The sequence below is a fragment of the Mercenaria mercenaria genome, chromosome 2, assembly GCF_021730395.1.
Source record: "Mercenaria mercenaria strain notata chromosome 2, MADL_Memer_1, whole genome shotgun sequence".
In the NCBI taxonomy this organism is placed as follows: domain Eukaryota; kingdom Metazoa; phylum Mollusca; class Bivalvia; order Venerida; family Veneridae; genus Mercenaria; species Mercenaria mercenaria.
This window is the reverse complement of record NC_069362.1, coordinates 39,898,088-39,911,898: the sequence shown is the minus strand read 5'-3', so window position 1 is coordinate 39,911,898 and position 13,811 is coordinate 39,898,088. Positions and strand designations below refer to the sequence as shown.

The 13,811-nt window shown below is 33.7% G+C and overlaps 1 protein-coding gene across 6 annotated transcripts in view; it reads left to right on the top strand.

Annotated features, from left to right (window-relative positions):
* The window catches only part of LOC123563780 (neuronal acetylcholine receptor subunit beta-3-like), a 113,136-nt gene extending 101,168 nt beyond the window's left edge, over positions 1–11,968 (top strand). For all 6 annotated transcript variants that reach the window (XM_045356795.2, XM_045356799.2, XM_045356801.2 and 3 more), the window contains exons 2-7: positions 881–1,074; positions 4,523–4,632; positions 5,325–5,785; positions 7,007–7,093; positions 8,481–8,596; positions 9,100–11,968. In XM_045356795.2, the coding sequence (XP_045212730.2) occupies positions 881–1,074; positions 4,523–4,632; positions 5,325–5,785; positions 7,007–7,093; positions 8,481–8,596; positions 9,100–9,561 (1,430 nt within the window). In that variant the 3' untranslated portion in view covers positions 9,562–11,968. The remainder of the gene's footprint in view (positions 1–880; positions 1,075–4,522; positions 4,633–5,324; positions 5,786–7,006; positions 7,094–8,480; positions 8,597–9,099) is intronic.
* Positions 11,969–13,811: the final 1,843 nt, after the last annotated feature.

Sequence of the window (13,811 nt, the reverse complement as noted above, 5' to 3'; positions counted from 1 at the left end):
AAAAAGGATTAAATCTGTCATGTAAACTTCAAGGGAGATTATTCTTCATTAATGCTTTGTTCCATACTTAAACAGTTACTTATTTTTGTAAAACGTTTATAAGAGGAAGTTTTTGAATAACATAGATTTACCATAAATTGTTAAAGAGTGGATGCAAAGAAATACGATTGAACGGCGCATATTCTTCGTGAAGAAGTTTGAAACATGTACAAGTATCTCTTTTTTCATGCGTATACATTAATAGAAAATTTGAACGAAAAACGTATCAGAATTATAAATAAATATTTTAAATTTTAACAAAGCTCTACCGAGTACTCCACTAACACGCATTTTAATGATACTTTAAAAAAGTAATAAAATTAAAGAAAATGGTAATGGAACAACCACTTTCTATGCACAGATGAAACTACTAGTATCCTGTTGACAATGTAATATATCACTAGAAGTTGTTATCATTTAAACAGTCTCAGCTTTTTGATTTAGTGATATGATCCCCCCCCCCCCCGCCTTGATTCGCCAATATGTCATGTGATGTAATATACATTAACTATAAAAATAAAGTAATTGCATGTTTATCTAGAAAAATAAATAAAGTAATCATATTTTGAATATGTATTAATTATCATGCATATCAGGAACGATTGTGTGTGAATTTGTTAAATAGTGTTATCTCCTAGTATACCATTGTATTGCCTGAAAGTGTATGCGAAGAGGATAAGGAAGAGGCCATCTGAACAGGTTAAGCTGTCTGTTAGTTCGATCATCTTACGTCACCCGCATTTGACATGAGTGAGCTGACAAAAATGACAGGAGCAGGCGGTCTTCCTAAAATTTGTTTTATTTGATCAATAAAATATTCTTTCCATTTCTTATTTTTCAGGATACTTAGAGACTTCGATGGAAAAGAAACTCATACGAACGTTATTGGATGAATATGAGGCCCGCGGGAAAATGGGTCGCCCAATAGTTGAGCAGAATGATACTCTAACTGTCTACTACGGTCTCAGCTTAATTCAAATTCTTGACCTGGACGAACGCAATCAAGTTCTGGCTACGAATGTATGGGCCTCATACGTGAGTAACAATTACATCATTTGACTTAAGCAGGGTCAAACTGATTGATATTTGGCAGTTCCGATATAGAAAGAATATTATGCAATATTTTATATAGAAGTAAAAAACGGTATATAGACGTATCAAAACTGCTGATACTGCAAATCCTTAAAAATACTAATTTTAGTATCTAATCATCTCTCAATGCTCCATACAAGTTGTTTTGTGTTCTAAATTGCAAGACAAAATCTCTTTTAAATTATTAAATATCAATATTTTGAATAAGGAACTGTTGCAGTGTAACATTGTGACCGAAAGCTTTTTATAGCATGTTGAACGTCAAGGTAGTGAAATAAAGCCATTACATAAAAAGATAATGCATTAGTGTAATAAAGCTTTGACGTCGACGTCGTTTCAAGTATAGGGGGCGTTGGCAAATCAATTATATCCTACCACTAAACATTCACCAGGTCGATATCTGCTTGCCGTGTAAATTTGGGGTTTATTCAGTCAGTAGAGGTTTATATGGTCAATACAACTGACGAACTACTTTCTGAAGTATATGTATCATAGGCAGTGTAAACTGGATCAAGAGTTCAAAGCTCAAACATTTTATCGTTTTATGAGAACAGCCACGGTAAAAAAATCAAAAATTGTTTTACGCTATCCGAGTATACCTCAATAAGGAATGGTACGGTGACGGGTTTTAAAGTCTGAGTGAATCGACATTGACTTTGTCTGTTGTGGCGTTCTTACATTTCTAGTTAGAAATTTAGATATATAACGAGTTTTAAACAGTCGTTTATTGTAATTATTAAATCTGAACTATTTGTGGTGGTAGGAATTTCATTTACCACACATTGTTTGTCACTGAAATGGAGTGAATTTAAGGTAAAGACTGCTGGTATTTTTATTAATCTCAGGCGTGGTTTTCGGCTATATTTTATTCGAGTCAAAACCACTTCGCTTGTTTTGTATACGAATGCCCTGTTTACACGTATGATTTTTAGTACACAGAAGGCAAAGCATGAAGTAAGGAATAATGTTTTAAAGTAAGGAATCGTGTGTAACTGAATCTAGCAAGGGCGTCAGAATTTACAAATGAGTAAATTTCTGAGTGAATTGTTTTTTGTATCGGAGTACATTTTTTAAACAAATATATGTTATACACAGATTTTATTGTCTGCAATGTACATAGAATATTAGGTTAGGTTACCGTCTTTCTTAACATAAGTTTATCCGCCTCATCTCCGAAAGGTTTATCCGTATATATATTAAGATAAACCTTTCACCAACTTGGCGGATAAACTTAAGTTTCAACTTTTGAAATTAAATTTATTGAATTCGTTGAATAAAATTAATATTAAAATGCTCGGGCGGAGCCTTGCATTTTATTATATTATTCAATTCGTTTAATAAATTCAATAGGAAAAGACACTAAAGTAATATCCTATATATATAATTATATGGTATTCACAACCAAGAGGGGTATCCTTTCATTCACTATTCTATGTTCATTTGCTAACAGCCACAATGGACGGATTGTAACATGAAATTGTTTTGAATACCAAAATATCGATTTTCTGCTTGTATATACTATGGTGACTTTAATCAATGTTGGCTCGGCTATTTGACTCTGCAATTAATCGTTACGCTTCCCTATTTGGTGGTACGATGACTAATAAGGTGTACGACTCCTTGATGCTTTTCTCCTAAATCCTACTAAAAAAACGAACAGAGGGAGTGGAGTTTTGTCTTGCAGCTTTCTTAGTCGTGCTCTTAAAAGTTAGGCTCATTGCGCTCTGACTTCAGACAAGTTGTTGAGTACATTTGTGTAATTATACCTTATATTGACCCTAATTGTATGTTTTACTTGATCTGGTATTTTGTCATGGTGACAACGGGGAGTGATTCTATTTACATTATTTACATTGTGGTGCTTTGCTTGTTCAAAATAGGGTAGGTGCGAAGTTGTCATTCTCGTTTAAACCCAAAGTTTCCTTTATATAGGTTAGTAACGGTTCCAAGGTGGTGCCCCTATTTTCAACTTGTTTTCTGTCCGTCCTGTATATTGTGTTGTACCCCCTATCGCCCTCTCTAATCCCCCCCCCCCCTCCCCCCAGAACTAGCGCTCCCTTGCTTTTGCACCCTCTCTCCTTTTACTATGTGTAAGTTATCTTGCCCACCCGACCGTATCTGTCTGCGTTGCTGTGTTTTACACTATTATGTGACTATAGGATAACTGTGGTTTAAGGAACGTAGCATTCCCTTTTGAATATTCATCCTTGTTCCACTTCCCCCTCCACCCTCCTTTTTTTCTACCCCTACCCCTTCCTTTCTCACCACTTTCATTTGTATTTTGCATAAAATTAAAATGTACTTGTTACATTTTTGAAGCAACCTGTCTATAATATTTTTTCCGTTATAGCTTCATTTTGTGGGTCTACTATGCAAATGCACGGCTCTATAGCTGTGTTTAGTGCTTCCGGAAAATATACCCTTACCTTTTATCTTTAGTATGTGAATAGAGGGCAATATGTAGGTTAAGCATGTCTACGACTTGCGCTTGTAGGTCAAAGGTCAATATCACTATTGAAGTTCAGGTAAAAACTGTTTCTGCTCCATAACTTTTATATGAATTGATGAATTATTTTAATGCGACATACTCGGTTTCCCATGATGAGACAATGTGTCAACGCATGATTTATGCTTGTCTGTTAAAGTTCAAGGTAACTGTTCAGGGTCAAGTAAGAATTTGTTTTTGCTCCATTATATTTAATTGTATAATTGTATTGAAATATTTTATTAGTATTGCAAAGAAAAGTTCACCATGGTTTGTCGCGTACATGACCAATGGTTGTCGATCAAAGGTCAAGGTCATTATTGAAGGATATGTATTTTTTCTCCTGTAGGGGATTTTTGTATTGCCACTGCAATACTCGGTCACTTGTTTAATCTGACATATCAACACTTTCGTATGTTTGGTCATGATGGTAGTTTTTAATCAGCCCGTAGTCTTAACTTTAATTAAGAATCTGTAATTTAGTGAGATGAGATTATAAAACATGGCAAAATATATATTTGAAACGTTTTAAAAGCGTTCGCTTGAATTCCCTGTATATTAGATGGGCTAAATTTTCCCAGTAACAGTGTTTCTTCAAACTTTGGGTATTGAAGGACAATTATCCATGAAAAAATATGCAATAAAAATCATAGGTAAACGGTATTTAAAAAGAGTTATCTGCCCTTGAAAACAGCATTTTTGGGAGAAATTGTCGATTTCAAGGGCAGATAACTCTTTTCCAGTACCGGTGACCTATGACTTTTATTGCATATTTTTGTTTCTTACTAGTAGATGATTGTCCTTCAATATCCAAAGTTCAAAGAAATTCTGTTATTTGAAAATATTTCGCCCCTAATTCTAGTGTACGTCCTTAAGTTGAACTAATTGGTATTTGTTTATTTGCAGGGATGGAAAGATATATATATGAGCTGGGACCCAGAGCTGTACGCAAATATTACAAAAGTAAGAGTTCCTTCAAACAGAGTCTGGACGCCAGATATTAAATTATATAACTAGTAAGTTTACTAAATTTCTGAATTTTAAGCTCTGTTTATCTTAAGCTATTGCAAAATTATCGAAAAAAAATATTGATTTAACAGGAAGTATTAAATTATGAAAATTTATCAAATTTCTTTTTAATATTCATTGTGCAGACATTTAAGTATTGAATGACTTCACGTTATGACTGTGGCTGTGCAAGAAACAGCTGATATTTTATTTTTGAGAGTCATTCAAATACTTTTTAATGAATGAAAAAGAGTATTTTATACCAGTTTGCACCATTACATCAATATATTTTTCAGTTATTACTACTAACCACTTTACCGATAGCTTTAGCTTAAATGCCTCCTAATACTATTAAGGCAGTGCCTAGTGGTCCGGTAACATTCTCTAAAAATTTTTATATTCACATTGCTGTGACTGCAATGCTTTTCAGCAGCTAAACCGTTAAAAATGTACTTATATGATTAATACGCTCATATCTACCCTCACAGATAAAACTTAAGTTTACATGTACATAAAGTAATTTACCGTCGTCTTTTTTCTTAGAACTTTATGGCTACAGCCATTGAATCTTATTCAAATTCAACACCAAGTAACCTATATAAATTCATATATAAATAATACACATGATAGATAAAAAAACTGATAACCAACTAGTTACTAATATGATAACAAAACCCATGTTGTGCTTGTTTCATTTCAGTGCAGATATCAGATTGGAAGAAAAACGCGAAACTTTAGTGGTTGTTCAGCATGACGGTAGCATTCAGTGGATTCCACAAGCTATTTATAAAAGTTCTTGTTCAATAAATATTCAATATTTTCCTTTTGATGTACAAACATGCAAGATGAAATTCGGATCTTGGACTTATGACGGGAGCAAAATAATGCTTGAACTTTTATACGAAAATGCGGAGGGTTTTGATTTTACCGAATATATTCCAAACAACGAATGGATGGTTGCAACTTCCTCGGCGAAGAAAAATGTGTTACGATATGCTTGTTGTCCAGGAGAACCATTTGTAGATATCACGTTTTATTTAAAGATTCGACGCCAACCTGCCTTTTACAACTATATTTTGATATTGCCTTGTATACTGTTATCGTCATTGACTCTTGTTTTATTCTGGTTGCCACCGGAATCTCCAGCTAAAATGCAACTAGGTTTGTTATATTATTATGTATTTATTGACAGTTATCTTGATGTGTAGACCCGACATCGTTATAAGGACCATTTAAGGTCTGACTATTATCATACCTGCCGTACAATATGCAGTTCATTCTGTTGTCATGAATACAGTTAAGTTTATTTTTAGATCGATTAACCGGCTGACCTTAAAGATTAAGGAGATATCACTTCAATATTATGAAATATATTCACAGTATTTCTCAGGCGATTTTCTATCGCTGAAAGTTTTATCATTTCTTTCGCAGTTATTGAAGGTTTTACATGTAAGACGTCAAAACATTGACTCTACTGTGTTGCTTATTTATTGTTTGTATATAGCATTTAGTTTAGTTCTAGGCTACGTTATTATGTTATTATAACTACAGCTATTAGCCGGTCATGTCAGTTGCAGTTATAATAAATTTCACATAACGGGAACAAAGTTGTAGAGCCGTTCTTTTTATTTATTGAACAATTCTCGTACGTAACAATATTTTCATATCTGACGACTGGTATTTTTCTTATAGCTCTTTGTTTTTAGTTCTGGTACAGACGTTAGTGAAACTATTTAAGCCCAGTTTAGAACACTCTTGTCATATATGTAAACAATATACAATATTCTTGAAAGCTTCATGCAGTTAATTTGGTATAGATTTATGAATATGAATACGTTGTTCAATACTTTATTAACCTTTAGGCTGCTAAATTTCTAAAATGGACTGGTCCATCATTCAAATTGGACAGTGCCACTTATTATTCAAAGGGGTGTTCACTCAAAATTTACTGACTGAACAGCGAACAGTGCAGACCATGATCAGACTGCACGGATGTGGATGTGCAGGCTGATCTTGGTCTGCACTGGTCGCAAAGGCAGAGTCACTTGCCGCCAGCAGGCTAAAGGTTAATAACACTGAACATAGTGTTTGACTGAGACTATTTGTAAGAGATAATGAAAAGTGCACACACCTTACAGCCCTTAGCACCGGTTTGAGTGGAATTCTGTATCTATTAGATATTTAATCGAAGCCATGGCCCCAAAGAACCAGAAAATGTGACAACATTGAAGAAGACATAAATCTACTCTCAGACTGATGAACTACAAGTGAATTTGAAGTCATTTCACTTTTATATTCTCTTGAATTTTAAATATTCCATAGTCGTATATGTAATACACATTAAATATACTTGTATAGTTATTGCATCATGTTATATTTCAGGTATGAATATATTTGTGGCATTCTTTGTACTGCTGTTGCTTTTAGCTGAGTCTACGCCCCCATCAGCTTCTTCTATACCCCTCATAGGTAAGTGTCTGATAGTAGCCTCTTTAAACTCAAACCTATTTATTATAATCATGATATCTATTTGTTCTTTTCATCATTTTTTTATGAATAGCATTAAAGTACAAATAAACTTTGATAATGTGGCAGTGGAGTCCACGGGTGTTCAAAGATAATCCGTCATAAAATTATTTTGGGGCTATATTGCAAAGTAATTATTAGTGACCAGTACTGGAAAATAAATAGTGTCGATTGTATTCAGGTCAACTGTAACATTGTCAAAGTTTATTAATAGCTGCCTTTTCTTTACAATAATTGATTATTGTACCCCCCGACAACAAAGTTGTAAGGGGGGAGAGAGGGTATACTGGTTTCAGGTTGTCTGTCTGTCTGTCCGTCTGTCTGTCCGTAGACACAGTCTTGTTCGCATCATCTCTCCTTATCCCCTTGACACAGTTTAATGAAACTTCACACAAGTGATCAGTAAGAACAGTAGTTGTGCATGGGGCATGTTAGGTTCTTTCAGAAAAAAAACTTGCAGAGTTATGGGACTTTGTTTTTTGTTACTATTATATATACATAGACACAATCTTGTGCGCACCATCTCTCGTCATCCCCTTGACACAATTTAATGAAACTTCACACAAGTGATCAGTAACAACAGTAGTTGTGCATGGGGCATGTTAGGTTCTTTCAGAAAAAAAATTGCAGAGTTACGGGACATTGTTTTTTGTTACTAAACTATATACATAGACACAATCTTGTGCGCACCATCTCTCGTCATCCCCTTGACACAATTTAATGAAACTTCACACAAGTGATCAGTAACAACAGTAGTTGTGCATGGGGCATGTTAGGTTCTTTCAACGACAAAAATTGCAGAGTTATGGGACTTTGTTTCTTGTTAACATACTATGTACATACAGTCTGCATATGCAGTCTTGTGCGCGCCTAATCTTCCGAACCCTTGCACACAATTTAATGAAACTTCACACAAGTGATCAGTACCAACCCTAATTGTGCATGGTGCATGTTACGTTCTTTTACATAAATATTCTGCATAGTTATGGGACTTTGTTTTTTGTTACTAAACTGTAAACATACAGTCTATATACATACAGTCAACGTAATTATGCAATCTTGTGTGTGTCAGATTGCAATGTACTGTGTCAGTGCATGCGGGGGGTACATTCATCACCTTTAGTGATAGCTCTAGTTTATATATGTTTTATCATTATAAAAGTTTTACACAAATCACTTAATCAAAAAAGTTATTATATTTAAACATATATCTTATTTAAAGAAGTATGTGATGCGATATCTCTTTGTACATTTTGTAAGTGAATATATTCAAATTTTGACCACGTATTTTATAAAAAAATGTTGACCTATATTAGTTGTGATCTTTCAGGGGCGTATTACTGCTTGAACATGATTTTGATCACATTGTCGGCCTTCCTGTCGGTAATTGTGGTTAATTTATACTTCCATGGAGCCAAAAGAGAAGTCCCTTTCGTTGTCAAAAAGGTAAGATAGTTTTCATTTCATTTTTTCATTAATTTTTATTTATTCATGGCAATATTCGTTTCTCCAGACTGAGTCAAAAATAGAACCATTGAATTGTACAGATAATAAGATATGTTTTTAATGCGTAAGACATTTTATGTCCAAACATGGCTTTCTATCTTAAGAATAACTCTTTAAACCTGTAGCATTTTCACTGAGCGAGTACTCGGACACTGTGGATTGAAAATTCCTGTTACTGAAGCATCCCTACACATATTTAATTTTATATGAACTGAATACATGAATTAGGAGGAGAACTAGATATGCTAGGATAAAAACTCCTTTATAAATTAATAGTAGATTTCCTAAGAAAACGTACTTAAACGTACTTAATAAGTTCCGAAAGCCCTGTGATATTACCGCTTACAAACTCCAGTTAGGATTTTTAAGCACATTTACTTCTTTCTGTTACCAAGTCGTCGACTAAATCAGGTTCTAAATGAAATAATTGTATTTTCTTTCAGATTGTGATCGATGGTTTAGCAAGACTGTTTTGTATGCGCGGAGAGTTTGTAAAATTAGAAAACGCTAGTAGAGAAATTGGTAGCAGAAGATATAATGTTGTTCCTGCGCAGTGTAATAAAGAAATCGGTTCTCACATGAACGATAATCATGTACCTTACACTGATATTGCTGACGAGGAAATAATGATACGAACACTGTCAGACGGCCAGTCTGAAAAACCTGAAACATTATGGCTGACAAGTTTGGCACATGACATTCGTGATATTAGATCACAGTGTGAATATCTAGTGGATAAACAAACTAAGCAAGACAAACTGGAGAAAACAATAAAAGAATGGCGACTAGTCGCAGTTGTCCTCGACAGACTATTCTTCGTCATATATCTTATCATAATGGTTGTATCCATATCAACAGTGTTTGATTTTGTGCTCTTTGGGAAAGACGGGAACAGTAGTTCATAAAGCCAACTGAGGGAATGTACTGAATCATACTTTCAAAAAGCCTTAAATGAACAATTGAATTTTTATGCCAGATAGAAAGTGCTTACTACTCAATTCTTAATTTTCTTAATGAAGAATACAACCACTGTTCTTATAAGCTTGACAAAAGCTCATTTAACTCATTATGTAAATAAAACATGAAAACCTTGTAAATGAGTTAGAAAGGAACTGTACAAAAGGTTGCTTGACAATGTTATAATAAGAAAACGGTACCTTTTGACTCTAGCTCGTTTACTAGACAGTAGCCAGACATACCATTTGTTTCCGTTGCTTAATAAGACGAGTGACAAGGCTTTTGCAATCTTCTTCTTGGTCCGTTTCCAACTATTGTTGTAAGCGTATATTGTAAGTCGATACAAGACAATTATGCATAGCCCTGTATGAAGATTAGTTTTAGACAGTTTCTGATTAAAAGCGATTTCCTTTATTTTAAATTCCAGCAGCACACACAATTCTGTAGTACTGCTCAGAACATAGGAATTTTCTTAAACGAGAAAACTGCTTCACTTGATTTTTCAATCATCATAAATTGATTGGTGTGGTTTTGTTTGCACATTTATACTTTTTTTAAAACCTAAACTGTATAAAAAGCAGCAACATCTTACATTAAACGCTTACCAAGCTTCGTACAAATACTTGCGAACTTAGATTTCATGTGTGTGTATGTAGCTGTAATATTAGTTTGTAAAACGAGCTAAATGACAAAAAGCGTATCAATTTGTTTTCAGAACCATCGGTACTAAGCCTTTTAAAAACTGAACAAAAAAAATTATATGATCAATAGGCATAACGCTACATAAATGAATTGCTATTGTGTGTGGAAGATTTTTTCCATTTTGTAGATCTTTAGCAAATGTATGGTGAATATACATACTGATACCATTTTCATTATGACATAAAACACGTCCACCGCTATTGCAGTTCGTACTCAGATTCGTTTCATCTAAAACACACTTTAAAAGAGTTTGATTGTTCGTAACGGATAAAGAACATCCCATATACTAGAACTACGTAGTCAACGTTGATAAAATCGCGTTGGCTTGTTGATACGGTGATTTTTATCATTCAGCCATTCTGTAAATATTTTTATTGTCTGTCGTACATTTGGGTTGATTAAAAGTAATGTCATTGCGTCCGTGGCGTTATTCCTTGCGATGTATCGTTGTGAAAGTTATGTCAGTATGGTGTTTGTTTAATCCTGATAGCACTAATACACTCTATTGAGTATCGTCATTTCGTTTTAGATACGTACATATGCAAAGATTACCACCTACGCCATGTCGCCGCATGTTAAATTAATGCTAGTTTCATAAACAGATATGCGAAGAAACAAAGACGTTCAGTATCATTAGAATAACGCGCAAAGTTTATAAACTGTCTGTAGTGCGTTTTAATCAACCTGGCCGGGCGGAGTTTCGCGATGGTCCACTGCATTATTGTGCAGGGTATGTAGTATATTCGGCAACCAGATGTCTTATTCAGTGGTCATCTACCTTACAACGTTGAATTTTAGTCGTTAGTTACGGAAATAAACAGTTAAGTTGTTCTACCTATTTCGCTCGTTTTTTGGGGGATAACCATAAATTGCATAAGTCAGAGATTAACTCTGTCCCGCCAAATCGAATTAAATACACAATAGCACGAGCTTAATGTTAACGCTTTATGTAACACAAAAGAAACGTGCGGATAATGCTACAAGAAGTTCAAATATACCTCTTGTATTATATTAAGGTTTGCACTTTAAAATATCACACTTTACCTGATCCTTAATTTCATAGGCATTAAATGTCTTCCCAACTCTTGTCATTATTTTACACATTGTTATGCTTATTTTGAATATATCAGGTACGCTTATTTTAAAAGCTTTGCAAGCGACAATTTGTCCTTCAAAGCCAATTTTTATCTCATAGATAAATAGGCAGATGCCATAATTTAGACGATATTCAAGAACAAAAACATGTCATGTTATTAATGACTGCATATTTGAAAGATATTTTGAGTTACTCGAATATAGAAATGTAAATATAACATTAATTAATTACGTGTTAACCAATTGCATTTATGATGTAAATTCGCATCTGTACAGATAGGAAAAGTGATGTTTTTAGCTCTAAAAATAAATGTTATAGTCGTCTAGAAAGGTCTGTATCCATACCCTGACAAAACATACAGGTTAGTGATGATGTATTTGTACATACTGTCACTGACACGAATGCAAATAGAATTGTCACAATAATTATCTAAAAAAATAACATATTTTTGTAAATAACCTTTTGATATTATGTTAATGATAGCAATAATTTGTGGACAGCTGCTGTATACAATACGATATAAAAGGAAGATATATCAATAAAGTGTTCACGGAAAATAGTTGTCTTGTTGTTTAGCGTTGTCATTATAGGGTCAGCACCATTAAGTTAACATTATGCAATATAAAACTTCTTCATGTCAGACATTCCAAACTCGTCGCCAGCTTTTACTGAGAAGATTAGTTCAAAAGGGAGGAGGCGAGTTACTTATTTACTTTAAGTATCGTTTCCACAAAATTGTAGCAAGTTCTATATAACAGTGCTAGGAAGATATATCAAATATTGATGCCTGGTAAGCTCATACAATTTGGGTATCATTTGCACGTGTATAATCTACTGAAAAAGAAAATACAGATAACATGACAAAAATATATCACAGAATATTTTTTTACTTTATAGTTCAACAGTAAACCAGTTACTTGCACTACAGTGCAAGATTTATCACTTCGCAGTTAAAAAACATAACTGTAGTGGTTCGTGCATATTATCATGGTCATCTTATTTACTAATTCTTGTTCAGCAAACACAATATTTCAAATGATACCACAAAAACATGGGGCAACCAGGCACCGAAATGTTATCTGTTCGTGGGTCTGATACCTTAACTGAAAAAAATCTTTACCAAATTCCAGGCAAATCTATCAGTATATATAATAAAATTATTTATATAAACCTCTATGAGCTGATGCTTTTTAGATGAATTAGGAATTCCAAACTTGTTTGATTTCGAATGAACTATTTCTGTTGTAACAAATGTTACTTCTTCAGCACATATTTTTGTTATGTTGTAACATATTAATAAGTTACCCTTTGTCTATTCAAGGTGCATGTAAAGCAACCTATAATTATATAGCACATGATGTTATGTAGCATTGGCAAAGATCCCCTAATCAATCGCTGTTGTTATTTCTTTCCCTAGAGGCATACCATTTTACTCTTTAGAGACGATTTACAGCATATCCACGTTCAATGTCGCTATATAATAGGATGCTAGGCTTTTATCATGCAATATTTTACAACGTTAACGTTTAGGAATTCAGATCTATGTATTATTAACGTGCTTTGTATATATTATTTATTATTGATGAACCTGTGAGAAATCTTGAAACAAACTATTACGCACGAGCATTGCAGAATGAATTATGTAAGCTATAATAGAGATCAACGACATAATAATATAGTTTTCTCTTACTAGGAGAGCCGGGATAATCACGTAATATAAGAGGATAATTACAGAATCTGAATTCTGTATTTAAAATGAACATGTCAACGTTTACTACAGTACCTTGAACTGAAACTGCGCACACAAAACACAGTTGCGATCTTTAGCAGAATGAATGCATGAATTTGTCACTGAGTCTCTCAGTTACATTGCAGACAAGAAATATTGTAGATATCATAATATCAGTTTTGTAGTCTATTATGTTTTGAAAACTGTACCCAACTGTACCACGGAAGGTTTGATAGCTTGTCAAGACGAACAAGAAAAAAGCCACATATACCAACCGCATAATTGCAACAAATGATTGATATACGACGTTATATTGATGTATTTATTTGTGTGTTACGTGGTTACGGAAAATGACGATATCTCAAAACAGGAACTAACAGCAGAACGTCGTTTCATATCAAATGTATCCATCCCGCAATTACTGCAGATGTAACAACAAAACAAACAAACAAACAAAGCCATAGATAAACATTTTTAATTATTCTTAGTAAAATAAAATTCATTTGATGATAATTTTCTATGTTTGAAGTATAAATCTAAACATAAAATATGTTAGTTAGGGTTAGGCACAAGATATCTTTAACGCCCTATCTGTTCTTCATGACATGTCGATTTTATCTTCTGTTATTCAATGCAATATTCAAACACTAGAACTGAATTACATTCCTCGA